Source organism: Lynx canadensis, chromosome B3 (assembly GCF_007474595.2).
Source record: "Lynx canadensis isolate LIC74 chromosome B3, mLynCan4.pri.v2, whole genome shotgun sequence".
In the NCBI taxonomy this organism is placed as follows: Eukaryota; Metazoa; Chordata; class Mammalia; order Carnivora; family Felidae; genus Lynx; species Lynx canadensis.
Window position 1 is genome coordinate 62,880,718 of NC_044308.2, and position 14,225 is coordinate 62,894,942.

At 43.8% G+C, this 14,225-nt stretch overlaps 1 protein-coding gene across 1 annotated transcript in view; it reads right to left on the reverse strand.

Moving 5' to 3' along the window:
• Positions 1-10,834, reverse strand: part of EIF2AK4 (eukaryotic translation initiation factor 2 alpha kinase 4) — a 97,786-nt gene extending 86,952 nt beyond the window's left edge. Inside the window, 1 exon segment of the mRNA XM_030318523.1 lies at positions 10,642-10,834. Within this exon segment, the coding sequence (XP_030174383.1) occupies positions 10,642-10,785 (144 nt within the window). The 5' untranslated portion in view covers positions 10,786-10,834.
• Between the last annotated feature and the right edge of the window lie 3,391 nt (positions 10,835-14,225).

Here is a 14,225-nt window from a genome sequence, read left to right on the forward strand (position 1 = left end):
AGAGAAAAAGAAATTTTTTTTTTTCCTGCCCCAGAGAGCCAACCATGAGCAATTAAGATAATGACCATCTAGCTCTAATGTTCAACTTTTCAAATAGTACATGTCGTTGTACTTTTATATAGGTGTTCGGTCATCTTTTCCTAAAGTGTGGTTTAAAAACAAAACCTGTGCCAGAGAGACTGCATTTTCCCTTTCAAAGTTATCTAAGGAGTGAGCCAAACATTCCACGTAAGCCTCCATTCATTCAATAGATGTTACTGAGCGCTGATCACATGATTATGCATGGGTACTGATCTACAGGCTAGGAGTACAGGGGTAAATTCAGACAGACATGAGCCTAACTGGCCAATACAGATAAGAAGGCAAATGAGTATTCTCAGTAGTGATGAGAGCTGTAAAGAAAACAACGCAGGGGGGCACCTGGGTGGCGCAGTCGGTTAAGCGCCCGACTTCAGCCAGGTCACGATCTCGCGGTCTGTGAGTTCGAGCCCCGCGTCAGGCTCTGGGCTGATGGCTCGGAGCCTGGAGCCTGTTTCCGATTCTGTGTCTCCCTCTCTCTCTGCCCCTCCCCCGTTCCCGTTCATGCTCTGTCTCTCTCTGTCCCAAAAATAAAAAAAAAATAAAAAAAATAAAAAATAAAAAAAAAAAAAGAAAACAACGCAGGGGCACCTGGGTGGCTCAGCCCGTCAAGCATCCAGCTTCGGCTCAGGTCAGGATCTCACTGTTCCTGAGTTAGTTCCAGCCTCGCATTGGGCTCTCTGCTGTCAGCACAGAGCCTGCTTCAGATCTTCTGTCCCCCACCCCTACCCCCCCCCCCCCCCCCCGCTCATTCTGTCCCTCTCCTGCTCTCTCTCTCTCAAAAATAAATCAACATTAACAAAAAAGAAAGAAAGAAAGAAAGAAAAGAAGGCAAAATGATAGAGTCAGACAGGTGTGCCAAGGAAGGACCTCTTGAGCAGGAAGAGTTTCAATTGGAATCTGAGTAATGAGATAATAACAAGTGAAAACCTTATCATGGAAATCTGATGGCTCTTCTAACTTGGACATGCTTTCATCCAACTGCTTTTCGCCAAATAACTAAATATTCTATTTATTGTTCTTTAACTTATTAAATGTGTTTTTTCCAAAAAAGGTCTGAGGCAGCTGATATTATCTATAATATCTATGTTATCTATAATATCTATAATTATCTATAATTTCATCCCTGAGAGAAGGGACGCTGAGGGAAGAAACATGTACTCTCCTGGTCCAGGCACTTCACCAACTCTGCCAGGTAGGCCCCATCTCTGTTCTACAGAGCAAGCAGCTCGGGCTCAGAAAGTTTCCGTTTCTTGCCCACAGGTACACGGCGACAAGGCCAGATTTCAGATCCAACCTTGACTCCAAACCTGTGTCTTTCTCATTAGCTGCTCCCTTGCTAGTGCCGATCCGAGTTGCTGGGGCTGAGCCTTGACTTTGTCTTGAAACACACAAGTAGCCAGGGCAAAAAGGGAAATGTGACATTCTTTCACACTTCCCAGAAAAGGAAAGGCATAAAAATCTTTCAGGGGCAAGAAAGCACTTAGCAACACTAAATCCTAACAGATGTTTACAACACACGGTACCCCGAATTACATAATAAACAAAATTCTCATCAACCATGCGTATAAAATACATAAGGTCAGTTTTCATGAGGCTTTATCCTAATCCTTGCTAAAAGTTGCGGTAAGGCTCTGCGTGGTCCTGGAAGGGTTAAACACCCTGTGAGCCAGGAGGTCTTTTATCTACTCATTCAGCCATCACGCCTCATCACCCACACTTATTGGGCATCGCTCTGTCAGGCACTGGTAGCACACCAAAGAGAGAAAACAGACGTGGTTCCAGCTGTCACGGAACTTGGGAACACAAATAATAAATACACAGATTCAAGTTCGGAAAGTGCTGTTGAAGACAAGGTGTGATGCTCTTGAACGGTGATGGAATAGGGCACCCCAAAATACGCCACTTTGGCATAAGCATTATTTCGAGCTAAGGGTTCTTAAAAACAGAAGGTGCAAGAAAGGCCCTCCAACCTTCTCTTTTCTTCCTGAAAGCAGGCGATAAAACTCTCATGTGAAAGATGCCCTCCTATATTAAGAAGGAAATCTTCTCACTACCAGAGACAGAATATCGAGGCCGAGAGAATTCTGTACAAACAGAACTTGGTAAAAGGACTCTTGTCTTTCTTCAGCCTCCCCAGATTTGTTAGTTACTTTTCCACAATTCCCTCTCTTTGTTCAACCCACCATCTAAACACTGAGGTCTGGCCACTTCTTTGGGTCTTCATTTTCCTATGGGGTTTCCTATCTACGTGTAAAAAATCTGTATGCTATTTTCCTGTTGATCTGCCTCATCTCATATCAATTAAATTCTCATATCTAGCCAGAGACCCCTAAGAAGACAAAAGCAAAATCTTGTCTCCCTACACTCTAATTCGAGAACGACTGGCAGTGGATGTGAGGGAACATACTTGGACGTGGTCATCAGGAAGACCCATCTGAGGACATCACACCTAAGCTGAGACAAGCCAGAGACGGAGCATTCCAGACAAGGGAAAGGCATGTGAAGAGGTTCAAAGTGAGCAAGAGGTTGGTGTATTCCAAAAACCAAAGGGAGGCCAGCATGCCTGGAACAGAGGAGGGATGCGGAAACCAGGTAAGCAGGTGTGATGAAGATCGGCCGGGGCACAAAGGGCCTTGTCAGCCAGGTGAAATATCGGGCAGGTTTTAAGATGGGAATGATATGATCCAACATATATTTTGAAAGATCACTTTGGTGGCTGAGTAAAGAGTGAACAAGGTAGAGTAAGAGCAAGAGTCAAAAGCTACTGTAACAATTCAGTGTGTTGGTAGCAGAGGAGAAAGAAGGTGTATGTGAGATAGGTGGACAAAAAGACTGGGCCTCCAGGGAGGGAAACGGAAGGAGCAGGCCTTGTCCCAGATGCTCCTGAGGTGGAACGGGATGAGGACAGAGACCATCCCCTGCTGGGGTAACACGGGCCTGTAGGTGACCTTGCCAAGAGCAGGCTCCACAGGCACCGAACGCAGACCCTGGTGTGATGAGGAGTGACCGTGAGACTCAGTGAGTCTAGACAAGCCCTTCAGGGAGGTTTGGGTTTGGGCATTAAGTGCACAGAGAATGGGGCCACAGACAGAGGAGGATGTGAAAGCAAGGGAGGTATCTCTTGCTCCGTCTTTAAAGATGAGAGATACTAGAGCATGTGAGGATGCTGATGGGAAGGAATACTACAGAAGAACTGGAAAGAGACACAATTAGGACCTATCAGAGGGCAGACAGCCATGGATCCTGGGCACAAGAGAGACAGACAGGAGGAGGGGCCCTTCTTTAGAATGACAGAGGAACATGAGAACAAGCAGGGAGAAGCTGGTGGGTTTCCGCGGAGGAGCCTCAAAGGTTTGAGTGTGAGACTGAACTAACAGGGCTCCAGGCCTCCTAGTTCCCCTCTAACCATGGCAGACAGCCGTTCCCTGCTCTATACATTAGACAGAACGTTGCACAGGAAGCATTTAGCTGCTAAGAGCCGCTAAGATACTTAGTTGCTAGGAAGAAAAGGAAAGATTATTGCCATGACCAGCCATTCTTCTTCAACAGACTCACTTTGGAGGAAACTTCTTATTATGGAAAATTTCAAACAAGAGCTGGTAACGATACAATGAACTCCATGTGCCTACCATACAGTTTCAACAATTACCTACTGATGGCCAACCTTGTGTATCTATATGTTACCCCTACCCGCAAACACCACCTGAGATTATTTTGAAGTAAATCTTTCCAACCAGTCTTTGCTGTTACTGTTATTCATTTTCTAACAAGAATCCAGCATGGTAGGGATGTAAAAATTGAGAGAAAGGCTAGACTCAAACAAAATTTTACCAGTGCTTTCTCCACCAGATCAAACCTCTTCAGCCTTTCTCATCTTACGGGCCACAAAGTTTGGAAAGACATTATGATCACCAACTTATCATTTTGCCAAGAGAATACTCTTTTGGGACCACCTGGCTGGCTCAGTCAGTGAAGTATGAGACTCTTGATGTCAGGATTGGGAGTTCAAGCCCCATGTTGGGCATAGAGAGCTTACTAGAAAGAAAAGAAAGAAAAGAAAAGAAAAGAAAAAAGAAAAAGGAAAAGAAAAGAAAAGAAAAGAAAGAAGGAAAGAAAGAAAGTACATTTTTGCTCCCTATTATATATTCATTTCAGAAAACAGAGAATGCTTTAGTATCAAAAGTAGGAGGGGGGTCAATTTATCTTATACTAATAAATCGTCACTTAAAAAAAAGAATATGGGGCCCTGGGTGGCTCAGTCGATTAAGCATCCAACTTTGGCTCAGGTCATGATCTCACAGTTCCTAAGTTTGAGCCCCATGTCAGGCTCTCTGCTGTCAGTGCAGAGGCTGGAACCTGCTTCAGATTCTGTGTCTCCCTCTCTGCCTCCCCCTGCTCGTGCTCTGTCCTCTCTCTCTCTCAAAATAAACAAACACAAAAAAAAAATTTTTTTTTAAGAATAAAAATAAAAAAATAAATCTTCCTTACACATTATTCTGCCTTTCATTCTAGCTTGGCTGTTGACCAGTGAAAATTTTATTCAGAACAAACCGTGAGAATATTGCTCTAACTCTGTATGACTAATAGCTTACAAGAGGCCAAAGAAATAGGTAAGAAAATGAGGAGAAATGCCACACAAACGGTTTTCTTAAAGTAAAATACTCAGCACCTGACAAGCCCAATGTACAATGGGCAGTCAAGATGTTATAATGCAAGCACACCACCCAGGAGTTAACAGCCGATCTTCTGTTTTTTGAAGCAACAAACGAGAGTAGCCCTCTATAGCTTCAAGGAGCAAGAATTAGGTCAACATAAGCAGAACTAAAATTATCAGCAAGCTGCGTAAGTAGAAACTACAAACGTAAACCAAAGAATAGGTCTTTCTGGGCCCAGGGTGGAAATGAACTTCCAACAACACAGACACGTACCCCATGAAGTGAGGTATCCCCGGACAGGAAGATAGCAGATCTGGTTTAACATTTCCCTTTTGTCTTCATCAGGGAAGTGAAAAGTGTATGTCAGTTGTAACCAGGCCTTACAGGAAACGGTACAGAGAGCCCTTCACTGTGCGCACAGAGTCACGGGAACAGGAAGCCAGCTTCAGAAAACGAGGCCGATTGGGGATTACACAGGTTGAAGATATTCTTTACTAAAGGGAATGCTTCATAAAGCACAGTGAATCCAGTTACAGATTGCTGGCAAGCCTCAGGGGAGGAGGCCTCTGCGGCAGTACCTGAAGCACAAGGGGGGACAGCATATACAGAACACTGGGGCCTAAAGAAGTTGTAAGCACCCTGCAGACCCTCGTGGGCTGGACCAGCCGTACACCATGCAGGTCTAGTGTTCCCGTTATTTCCACAACAGGACACCAAGCACAGCAGTGACAATGGCGGTGAGCCAGGTAATGCCAAAACAAACTTTGAGGAAGAGGAAGGAGTTTTGTAACAAAGAGACTCCTGGGTGTGTAGAGGTTGCAGAGCTTTACCAGGTGCACGAGCCCAGTGACGGTGGCTTGGATGAAGGAACAGACCGAGGCCACTGAGGAATGACATACTGGACAAAATCTACCAGCTTGTCTGGGTCTGAGTACCCAGTAAAACTAGCTCCAAGAGCGGGGCACTGAACTATCAGGTGTCTGCTACCTTTTTTTTTTTTTTTTTTTGAGAGAGACAGAGCACAAGTGGGGAAAGGGCAGATAGAGAGACAAGGGAGAATCCCAAGTAGGTTCTGCACTGTCAGTGCAGAGCCTGACATGGGGCTTGAACTCACGAACCGTGAGACAGGACTTGAGCCAATATCAAGAGTCTGGTTCCCCAAGTGACTGAGCCACCCAGGCACCCCCAGGTGTCTGCTACTTTCAAGGCCTTTATCTTTGGCTCACAATTTAACTGGATCAGAATGATATTCTTCTCCATAGGACATAAACTTCAGGGTATTTCCCAGCAGACTATTAATTGTTCCCCCAATATCCATTCTCTCCCTATTTCTTGGCACCAGAGCCCCTGATTTTTTAGTTGGATGCAATCTTTTGCAGCTAAGTGTGGCCACTGGGTTAATCTCTGGCTAATAAGATGAAAGAACTAACACAGGCAACTTCTTCATCCCTATCTCCTTCCTGCTGACTGGAATGCAGATATGATGGTTGGAGCTCAGGCAGCTATTTTGGACCATGAACAGCAATTTAGAAAAAGCCCTAGACTCCAGACTTCTGCTTGCAGCAAAGTGAATTTTGTTAAGTTTTCTTTAACATGTAGCCAAAGTGAATCCTACCCAATACAGGCACATGGGGGGGGGGGGGGAGAACAGTCCAGGAAAAGTGACTTTAGACATAAGAACAGACTATTTGCCAGGCTTTCCTTGAGCAAACTGGGAGGCTTCTCAACATGAGAAGAGGCTTTTAGACAAGCTATGTTTAGGATATCAAGCATTAGCTCACATTAAAGCATTCAAGGAGTCCTGGAGCTGAACAGGGCTCCATTAAAAATGATGTAACAATCAGGATGTGCTGGGGAGGGGGTAGGGAGGGGACCCTTTGTGCATTTGAAAGATAAATAGTTATGAGAACAGTGTTGGTAAAGTTCTCTGACTTAACCTACACAAGGAAATAACAAATTCCTGGAATATTTGCAGGCAAATAAAATAAGGGATAACCAAAAAATTTTGAGAACACTAAGGAAGAGGAAAACACAATGCAGAACGTATCAGATACAAAATATATTAACTATAAAATATACATGAGAAAAAAACCAATTCGTTTCAAAGATTAAAATGCAAGTGAAATGAAAGCAGCATAAAAAGTAGCAATGGAAGCAACTATAAAATAGAAGTTGTATGTGCTTCTCCTTGGGATCGTGAAGCCAGATGCTCTCCTCCACTGTTACAGAGGAGCCCACAGCCAATGCCCCCACACATCCCCTGCTGCTGAGTCTGATGTGCTTTTCTCTGGGCACTTCCTAACACTCAGGGCCAACAAAATAAACTGGTTTAAGAATGTGTCTCTTTTCTCCTCATTAAGATAAAAAAAAAAAAAAAAAAACAAAAAAAACCTTCTGCACAGTGAAGAAACACAACAATCAACAAAACTAAAAGGCAAACGGAGGGCATGGGAGAAGATGTTTGCAAATGACGTACCAGATAAAAGGCTGTATCTAAACAAGGAACTTACCAAACTCCACACCCAAAGAACACATAATCCAGTGAAGAGATGAGCAAAACACATGAACAGACATTTTTTCCAGGAAGACATCCAGATGGCTAACAGACACTGAAAAGATGCTCAACATCAGTCAGGGAAATACAAATCAAAACCACAATGAGATACCACCTCCACCTGTCAGAATGGCTAACATTAACAGCTCAGGAAACCACAAATGTTGGCAAGGATTTGGAGAAAGGGGAACCCTCTTGCATTGCTGGTGGGAATGCAAACTGGTGCATCCGCTCTGGAAAACAGTGTGGAGGTTCCTCAAAAAATTAAAAATAGAACCACCCTATGACCCAGCAATTGCACCACTAGGTATATATCCAAAGGATACAATAGGTTGATTTTGAAGGGGCACATGCACCCAATGTTTATAGCAGCACTACTGACAATAGCCAGATAATGGAAAGAGCCCAAATGTCCATAGATTGATGAATGGATAAAGAAGCCTGATAAGGCAGCCTGCTTGGGATTCTCTCCCTCTCTCTGGCCTCCCTCCTCTCAAAAATAAATAAATAAAAACAAACAAACAAACAAATAAATAAAACAAAGTCATGAAAGAATTAAAAGAAGGAGTCCCTGGATGGCTCAATTAGTTAAGTGTCCATTTCAGCTCAGGTCATGATCTAGCGGTTAGTGAGTTCAAGCCCCCATCAGGCTCTCTGCTGTCAGCTTGGAGCCCACTTTCTTATCCTGTTTCCTTCACTCTGCCTCCTCCCTCAAAAATGTTTTAAACATAAAATAGCTGACAAATGAATAAGAAAAAAAAATACATGAGGTGCTTGGCTGGCTCAGTCAGGTGAGCGTGTGACTCTTGATCTCAGGGTTCTGAGTTCGAGCCTCACACCGGGCACAGAGACTACTAAAAAAATTAAAATAAAATAAAATAAAATAGACAATACAGCAGGAAAAAAAAATGTTTCATCTGCCTACTGGCAAAGATGAAAAAGCCTGACGTTCACAATATTGGCAAAAAGTAGGAAAACAAGGACTCTCGTATACTATTGGGAGGCCCAAGGACAGAAGCAAGCTTTTGGGAGGAAACTTTGCAATGGACAGACATCAGATTATAAATAAACAGACCTTTGTTGACATGGAAAATAAACCAAAATAATTAATAATAAACATGTAACTCTAGAGTAAATTAAATTTTAATCTAGTAGTATCTGATCTTTAGTATATAAAATAATTTTTAGCATTCACTCCCAAAATGTTTATAAATGATATACATATGCTCGTGAACTGAAATCTACATAATAACACATCCCCCCAAAAAGTTAAAGAAACCTGAAACTTATTCAGGTCAATAAATTCTGATCTGAATTTATTGACAGCAAAATCGGCAGCAAATTGGCAGCCTGACATGATGAGGCTATTAAAAGCCTTTATTGATCCCAGTCAGTGTGAATAGCTGAACATTCACATTTCATTGTGTTTAATTCTGGATGCTGCCCCCCCACCAGCCCCCACATCAAGGTATGGAATGTGCACACAGGGACGTGAACACAAACACTTCTGAATTTTTAAAACTAACAGATCGCTAGCGTTTTCGAGAAAGGGTTGTGGACCTGCGTAACCTCTCCCTGAAGACTGGCAAACAGCAGGTGATAATAAGTACTTGTTGAATGACTACACTTCTGCTTCTTGTTAATGGCCATCAGTTATTTGCCTGCAAGGCCTATGAAAGTACAGAGGCTATTCACCCTGGGCCAGGAGCCACAGACAGCTATCTGAATTCTTCTGCCAGCCTTTTATTGCTTTTGTTTGCTTTTGTTAATCTTCTTTCTTGTTACAAAGACCACCAACTGTAAATTCTGGGATTACTGATATCCCCACGTACAGCAGCACCTTTTCCTTTCATTTTTCTGCAGCCTTAGAACTTGATAATTAAGCATGTATAAGTAATATAAAGTAGCTTGGAAGGGAAGTCTTACAGGCTTTGCCCGGAGTACAGCGGGTACACTTTGTAACTCCCATTTCGGCTGTTTAGTGGGCCTATGTCCTGATTCTCAGTGTTTAGAAAGAGAAGTTACCAGATCGCCAGAAAGTTATGTTTTTATTTTAGTATAAGGGGGATATTTACCTTTTTTACTACTTCAGGTTAAAAAAAACCTCTTGAAATTTAAGCACTAGAAAAGTAAGGTCCCTGGGGTGCCTGGGTGGCTCAGTTGATGAAGCATCTGATTTCGGCTCAGGTCATGATCTCAGGGTTCGTGAGTCTGAGCCTACACCAGGCTTGCAGATGTCAGCAGAGCCTGCTTGGGATCCTTGGTCCCCCCCTCTCTGCCCCTCTCCCATTCACACCTGTGCTCCAGGCACTCTCTCTTTCTCTCCCAAAAATAAACAAACATTTAAAAAAGAAAAAAAGAAAAGTCCGCTCTCTGAGGACCAGAGGTTTGATTGTTTTGCCCTGGGCTGTTTCCCTGATGGCTGGAATAATAAATATTTAATGAAGGAAGAAGCCCTTGGAGAGAGAGAGAAGGTTTGGTTCTGAAAGCTACAAAGAAGATCCTGTTTGTTGAGGAAATCCTGGATGTGTCCATAAGACAGATGTGAAATGCAGGAATTACAGGCAGATGAAGGAAGGTCCTGCTTGTCAAATGACAATACTCAGAGATAATTCTCCAAAATTGGGGGAAAAACCATCAGGGTCAACAGCGTATAATAAGCCTTTACTCCATGACAGAAAGGGAAATAATATTTTAAACCAAATGTCATTTAAAAGGTCTAACTCAGCGCACTCCTTTGCACTCTCCTTACCGCCAAGATGAATATATTCTATATACTCTCTGGTAAGTTCCTTCAAGGAAGTTCCTCCACCTCCGAAAACAGAGAGGACACCTGGGGAGTACAGTGGGGTATAACACGACTTACAGTTTTGAACACAAGGGAGGGTTAGACTTAAAGAGAATTCTGACTGGGGGGATCCGTAAGGTCTGTGAAAGTCGCCCAAAGCGTTCTCAGAACAAAGTTGCAATCATCTCTATGAAACGCTGTTGTATCAAATTCAAGGGCTTTCAGCGGGGGGAAGAAAGGACAAGGCTGGAAGGAGGCAGAGATGTTACGGGGTGTCAGTGGAAATGAGAAGCAGTGTCAGGTAGGGGAGAGGAGTCCACCTGGAGACAAGGCTGTGAAAGAATTCGGCCCAGGTGGGGGTTCCGGAGACCAGCCAAACGGCTGCGGGTGCAAGGACCAAAAGTAAGCGTGGGTGGAATCGGGAGAGACTGAACGACTGAAGATCCCAAAAAGGGCCTGTGGCTCGGCCTCGGCAAGGCCGGGCCTGGCCTAGCCAGGGGAAGTCACAGAGAAAAGGCTGGGCCGCAACACGCCAGCACCGCCCGGGCCAGCCACGTTCCTACCGATCTGCACGCGTCCGGCCGCAGGTCCTGGAAGTCGGCGCCGTAGATGGCCTCCAGAGCCTGCAGCTCGTGCTCCTGCCGCTGCCGGTAGCTCTCCGGCGGTTCGTCCGGGCCGCGCCCGGGGCCCCCACGGCCCCCAGCCATGGCGACGCGGAGGCCCAGGCCGGGCAGCCGTGCGGTGGCGGTGGTGGGCCCGGGGCGGGCTCCGGAGCTGGGCTGGGCTCTCCAGACTGGCCGTGGCGGGGTTCGGCGCCGGGGGCGGGCAGTGGGAGGGGTTAGGCGCCGGGGCGGGGCCCCGCTGGGGACAGGCCCCGGGGCGGAGCGAAGCTCCCCAAATTGCCTCCAGCGGCGGGAGGAGCTCCAGCAAGGGAGCCAGGGAACAATGGGCGGATACGGCTTTGCACCGGTACATTGCGGGAGAACTAGAGCAAAGAAATCTGCAGGAACGTGAGAAGTTAAATCAGTGAGAATGAAATGATAAGGGCAAATATTTTCACGAAATAAGTCTCTTTAACAGAAATGCCTCGGGCTTCTTTACATTAGCACAGGTAGTGACAAGAAACTCAAAAGGGCAGACTTTGATGAATTTTCAAGGCACTTAGGGTCTAACCTTGAACCTTCCCAGGAGACTACTAGGAGTAAAGATCGTGACCTCTACTTCCCGTCTCCCCAGCTTCGTGCCCCCAGAGTCAACCCCTTAACGATGGATTCAACATCCCGTGCATGTCCTGTCCCTACATTCCCATCTTTAAGAATCTCCGGTACCGCCTTCCAATTTCAATTGAAAAATTCCTTTCCCTCAGGCATCTTCATGAGCTACGGTCCCCTGAAGAGAATTATGTCCGATGGCCAGTTTACTTAATGTGAACCTAGGAGGTCTTTCTGTTATATCCTGCCTCTAATCATATTTTTTCAAGTTTATAAAATAAACTACCTACCTAGACGTTGTCATGGCACTTCATTTTCAGTTACCTACTAATGCAGCGCGTCAATTAAGAATAATCATATTAGGGACACCTGAGTGGCTCAGTTGATTGCGTTTCCAACTTCAACTCAGGTCATGGTCTCACGGTTCCTAGGTTCCAGACCCCCCTTTGGGCTCCTTGCCCCCCCTTGGGAGGCCTGGAGCCTGCTTTGGATTCTGTGTCTCTTCCCCCACCCCCGCCCTTTCGGCCCCTCCCCCACTCGTGCTTTGTCTCTCTCAAAAATAAATACACATCTTTTAAAAAATTAAAAATGAAAAACAATAATCATATTACTGGGGCACCTGGGTAGCTCAGCTGGTTAAGTGCTGGACTTTGGCTAAGGTCAGGATCTCATGGTTCCTGGATTGAAGCCCTTATCAGGCTCTGGGCTGATAGCTTAGAGCCCAGAGCCTACTTGGGATTCTGTATCTTCTCTCTCTCTCTCTCTCTCTCTCTCTCTCTCTCTCCTCTCCTCTCTCTCTCTCTCAAAAATGAATAAACATTAAAAAAAAATCATATTACCTCAAGTTAGATTTCAGGTCTCAGTGATACTTCTTTATCTACCTTTCCTACCCCTGTACTGTTTGCTAAATAATGATTGCTTAAGTATCTTGCTGTCATTTATCACTCAATTCTGGCCCAGATAACACCCTTATCTGGCTCAGATAATGTGATAACACAAATGTAATCCTTCAACCCAAGGCTTCTTCAAACCATCTTTTCCTTCCTTCCCTTGGGATTCATCTCCCCCCCGCCCCCCCACCCAGTGTTGTCTAGGTAAATGGTGCCACCCTGCCCACCTTGGGCCAAGCCAACAAAGAGGGATTCTGCGTTCCTTTTCTTTCAACTTTCACATCCAGGTAGTCCATTTCTGCAGTCTGTCCACTTCATTCCCTCCCATTACCACTAACTTAGTTCAAGCCACTATCACCTCTTCCTTGGATGACTTCAACAGCTCAAAAAACAGTCACTGTTTTTCATTCTTGCCCCACTTGACATTTTTTCCTATTGTATCCAGAGTAATGTTTCTAAATCACAAATATGATACCACTACAATCTTTACAATCCTTCAATTTCTCCATTGGTGTTTCATTTAAAAACTCTCAAATTATGGAAAATTTGAAACATATATCAAAGTAGAAGAAATATTATAATAAACCCTCCTGTACTCATCACCCAGCTTCAACAATGATAGATGTCTTGCCAGTCTTATTTCATTTGTCACCTTCCATTCCACCTCCCTGAGGATTGAATCTCAAAGAAAATCTCAAACATCATTTTTTTAAATAAATACTTAGGTATGTATCTCTAATATGCAAAGACTTTTTACAAACATAATGTCATCCTTACAGATTAAAAATGTAACAATTGTTTAACATCATTTAATACCCATCTATGTTCAAAATTCTCTATTTGTCTAAAATTGGAATCTGTACTGGATGATGGACCTATAAATGACATAATCAAAGCAATCAGCAAAATTTGAGGGGGGATGGTGTGTGTAGATTAGATGGCAGGAGTATGTTAGTGTTCTTTTCCTGACATTAGTTGTACTCTGGTCACTTAGAAAAACGCCCTTGTTACTAGGAAATTTCCACTGCAGCCTTAATGGGTAATAGGAATATGCAGTTAGCTCTCCAACGATTCAGAAAATAGAGGGAGAGATGATGATAAGTCACATGCAGAATATGGACTATTGGGGAATTTAGTAAAAGGATATATGAAAGTTCTTTGGAAGATTCTTGTAACTTTTATGTAAGTTTGAAGATATTTCAAAGTTGAAATTTCACAATAAAAGAAACTGACAAACTGTTTTCCAAAGTGGTTGTACCATTTTAAATTCCCACCAGTTTAGGAGAGTTCTAGGTATTTTACATCCTTGCTAGTAATCGGTATTATCAGTCTTTTATATTTTAAACCTTGTAATAGGTGTGTAGTAATAATTCACTGGGTCTTAATTTACATTTTCCTAATGACTAATGATGTTGAGCATTTGTTCTTGTGCTCATTTAGCATTTATATTTTTGGTCCGTTCAAATCTTCTGCCCATTTTATTTTTTATTTGTTTGTTTGTTTGTTTGTCTGCTTAAATTTACTTATTTTAAGTAGACTCCATGCCCAGCAGGGAACCCAATATGGGGCTTGAGCTCAAGACTTTGAGATCAAGACCCGAGCTGAGATCAAGAGTTACATGCTTAACTTGACTGAGTCAGCCAGGTGTTCCTCTTCTGCTCATTTCAAAACTTGAGTTACTTGTTTTCTTATCATTTTGTTTTGAGAATCCCTTATATATTCTCAAAGTAAGTCCTTTCTCAGATGTATGATTTACAAAGCTTTTCTCCCAATCTATGGTTTCTCTTTTCATTCTCTTAACAGTGTTTGACAAAAAATTTAGTTCTTTTTTTTTTAACGTTTTTATTTATTTTTGAGACAGAGAGAGACAGAGCATGAATGGGGAGGGGCAGGGAGAGAGGGAGACACAGAATCGGAAGCAGGCTGCAGGCTCTGAGCCATCAGCCCAGAGCCCGACACGGGGCTCCAACTCACGGACCATGAGATCGTGACCTGAGCTGAAGTCGGACGCTTAACCGACTGAGCCACCCAGGCACCCCAAATTTA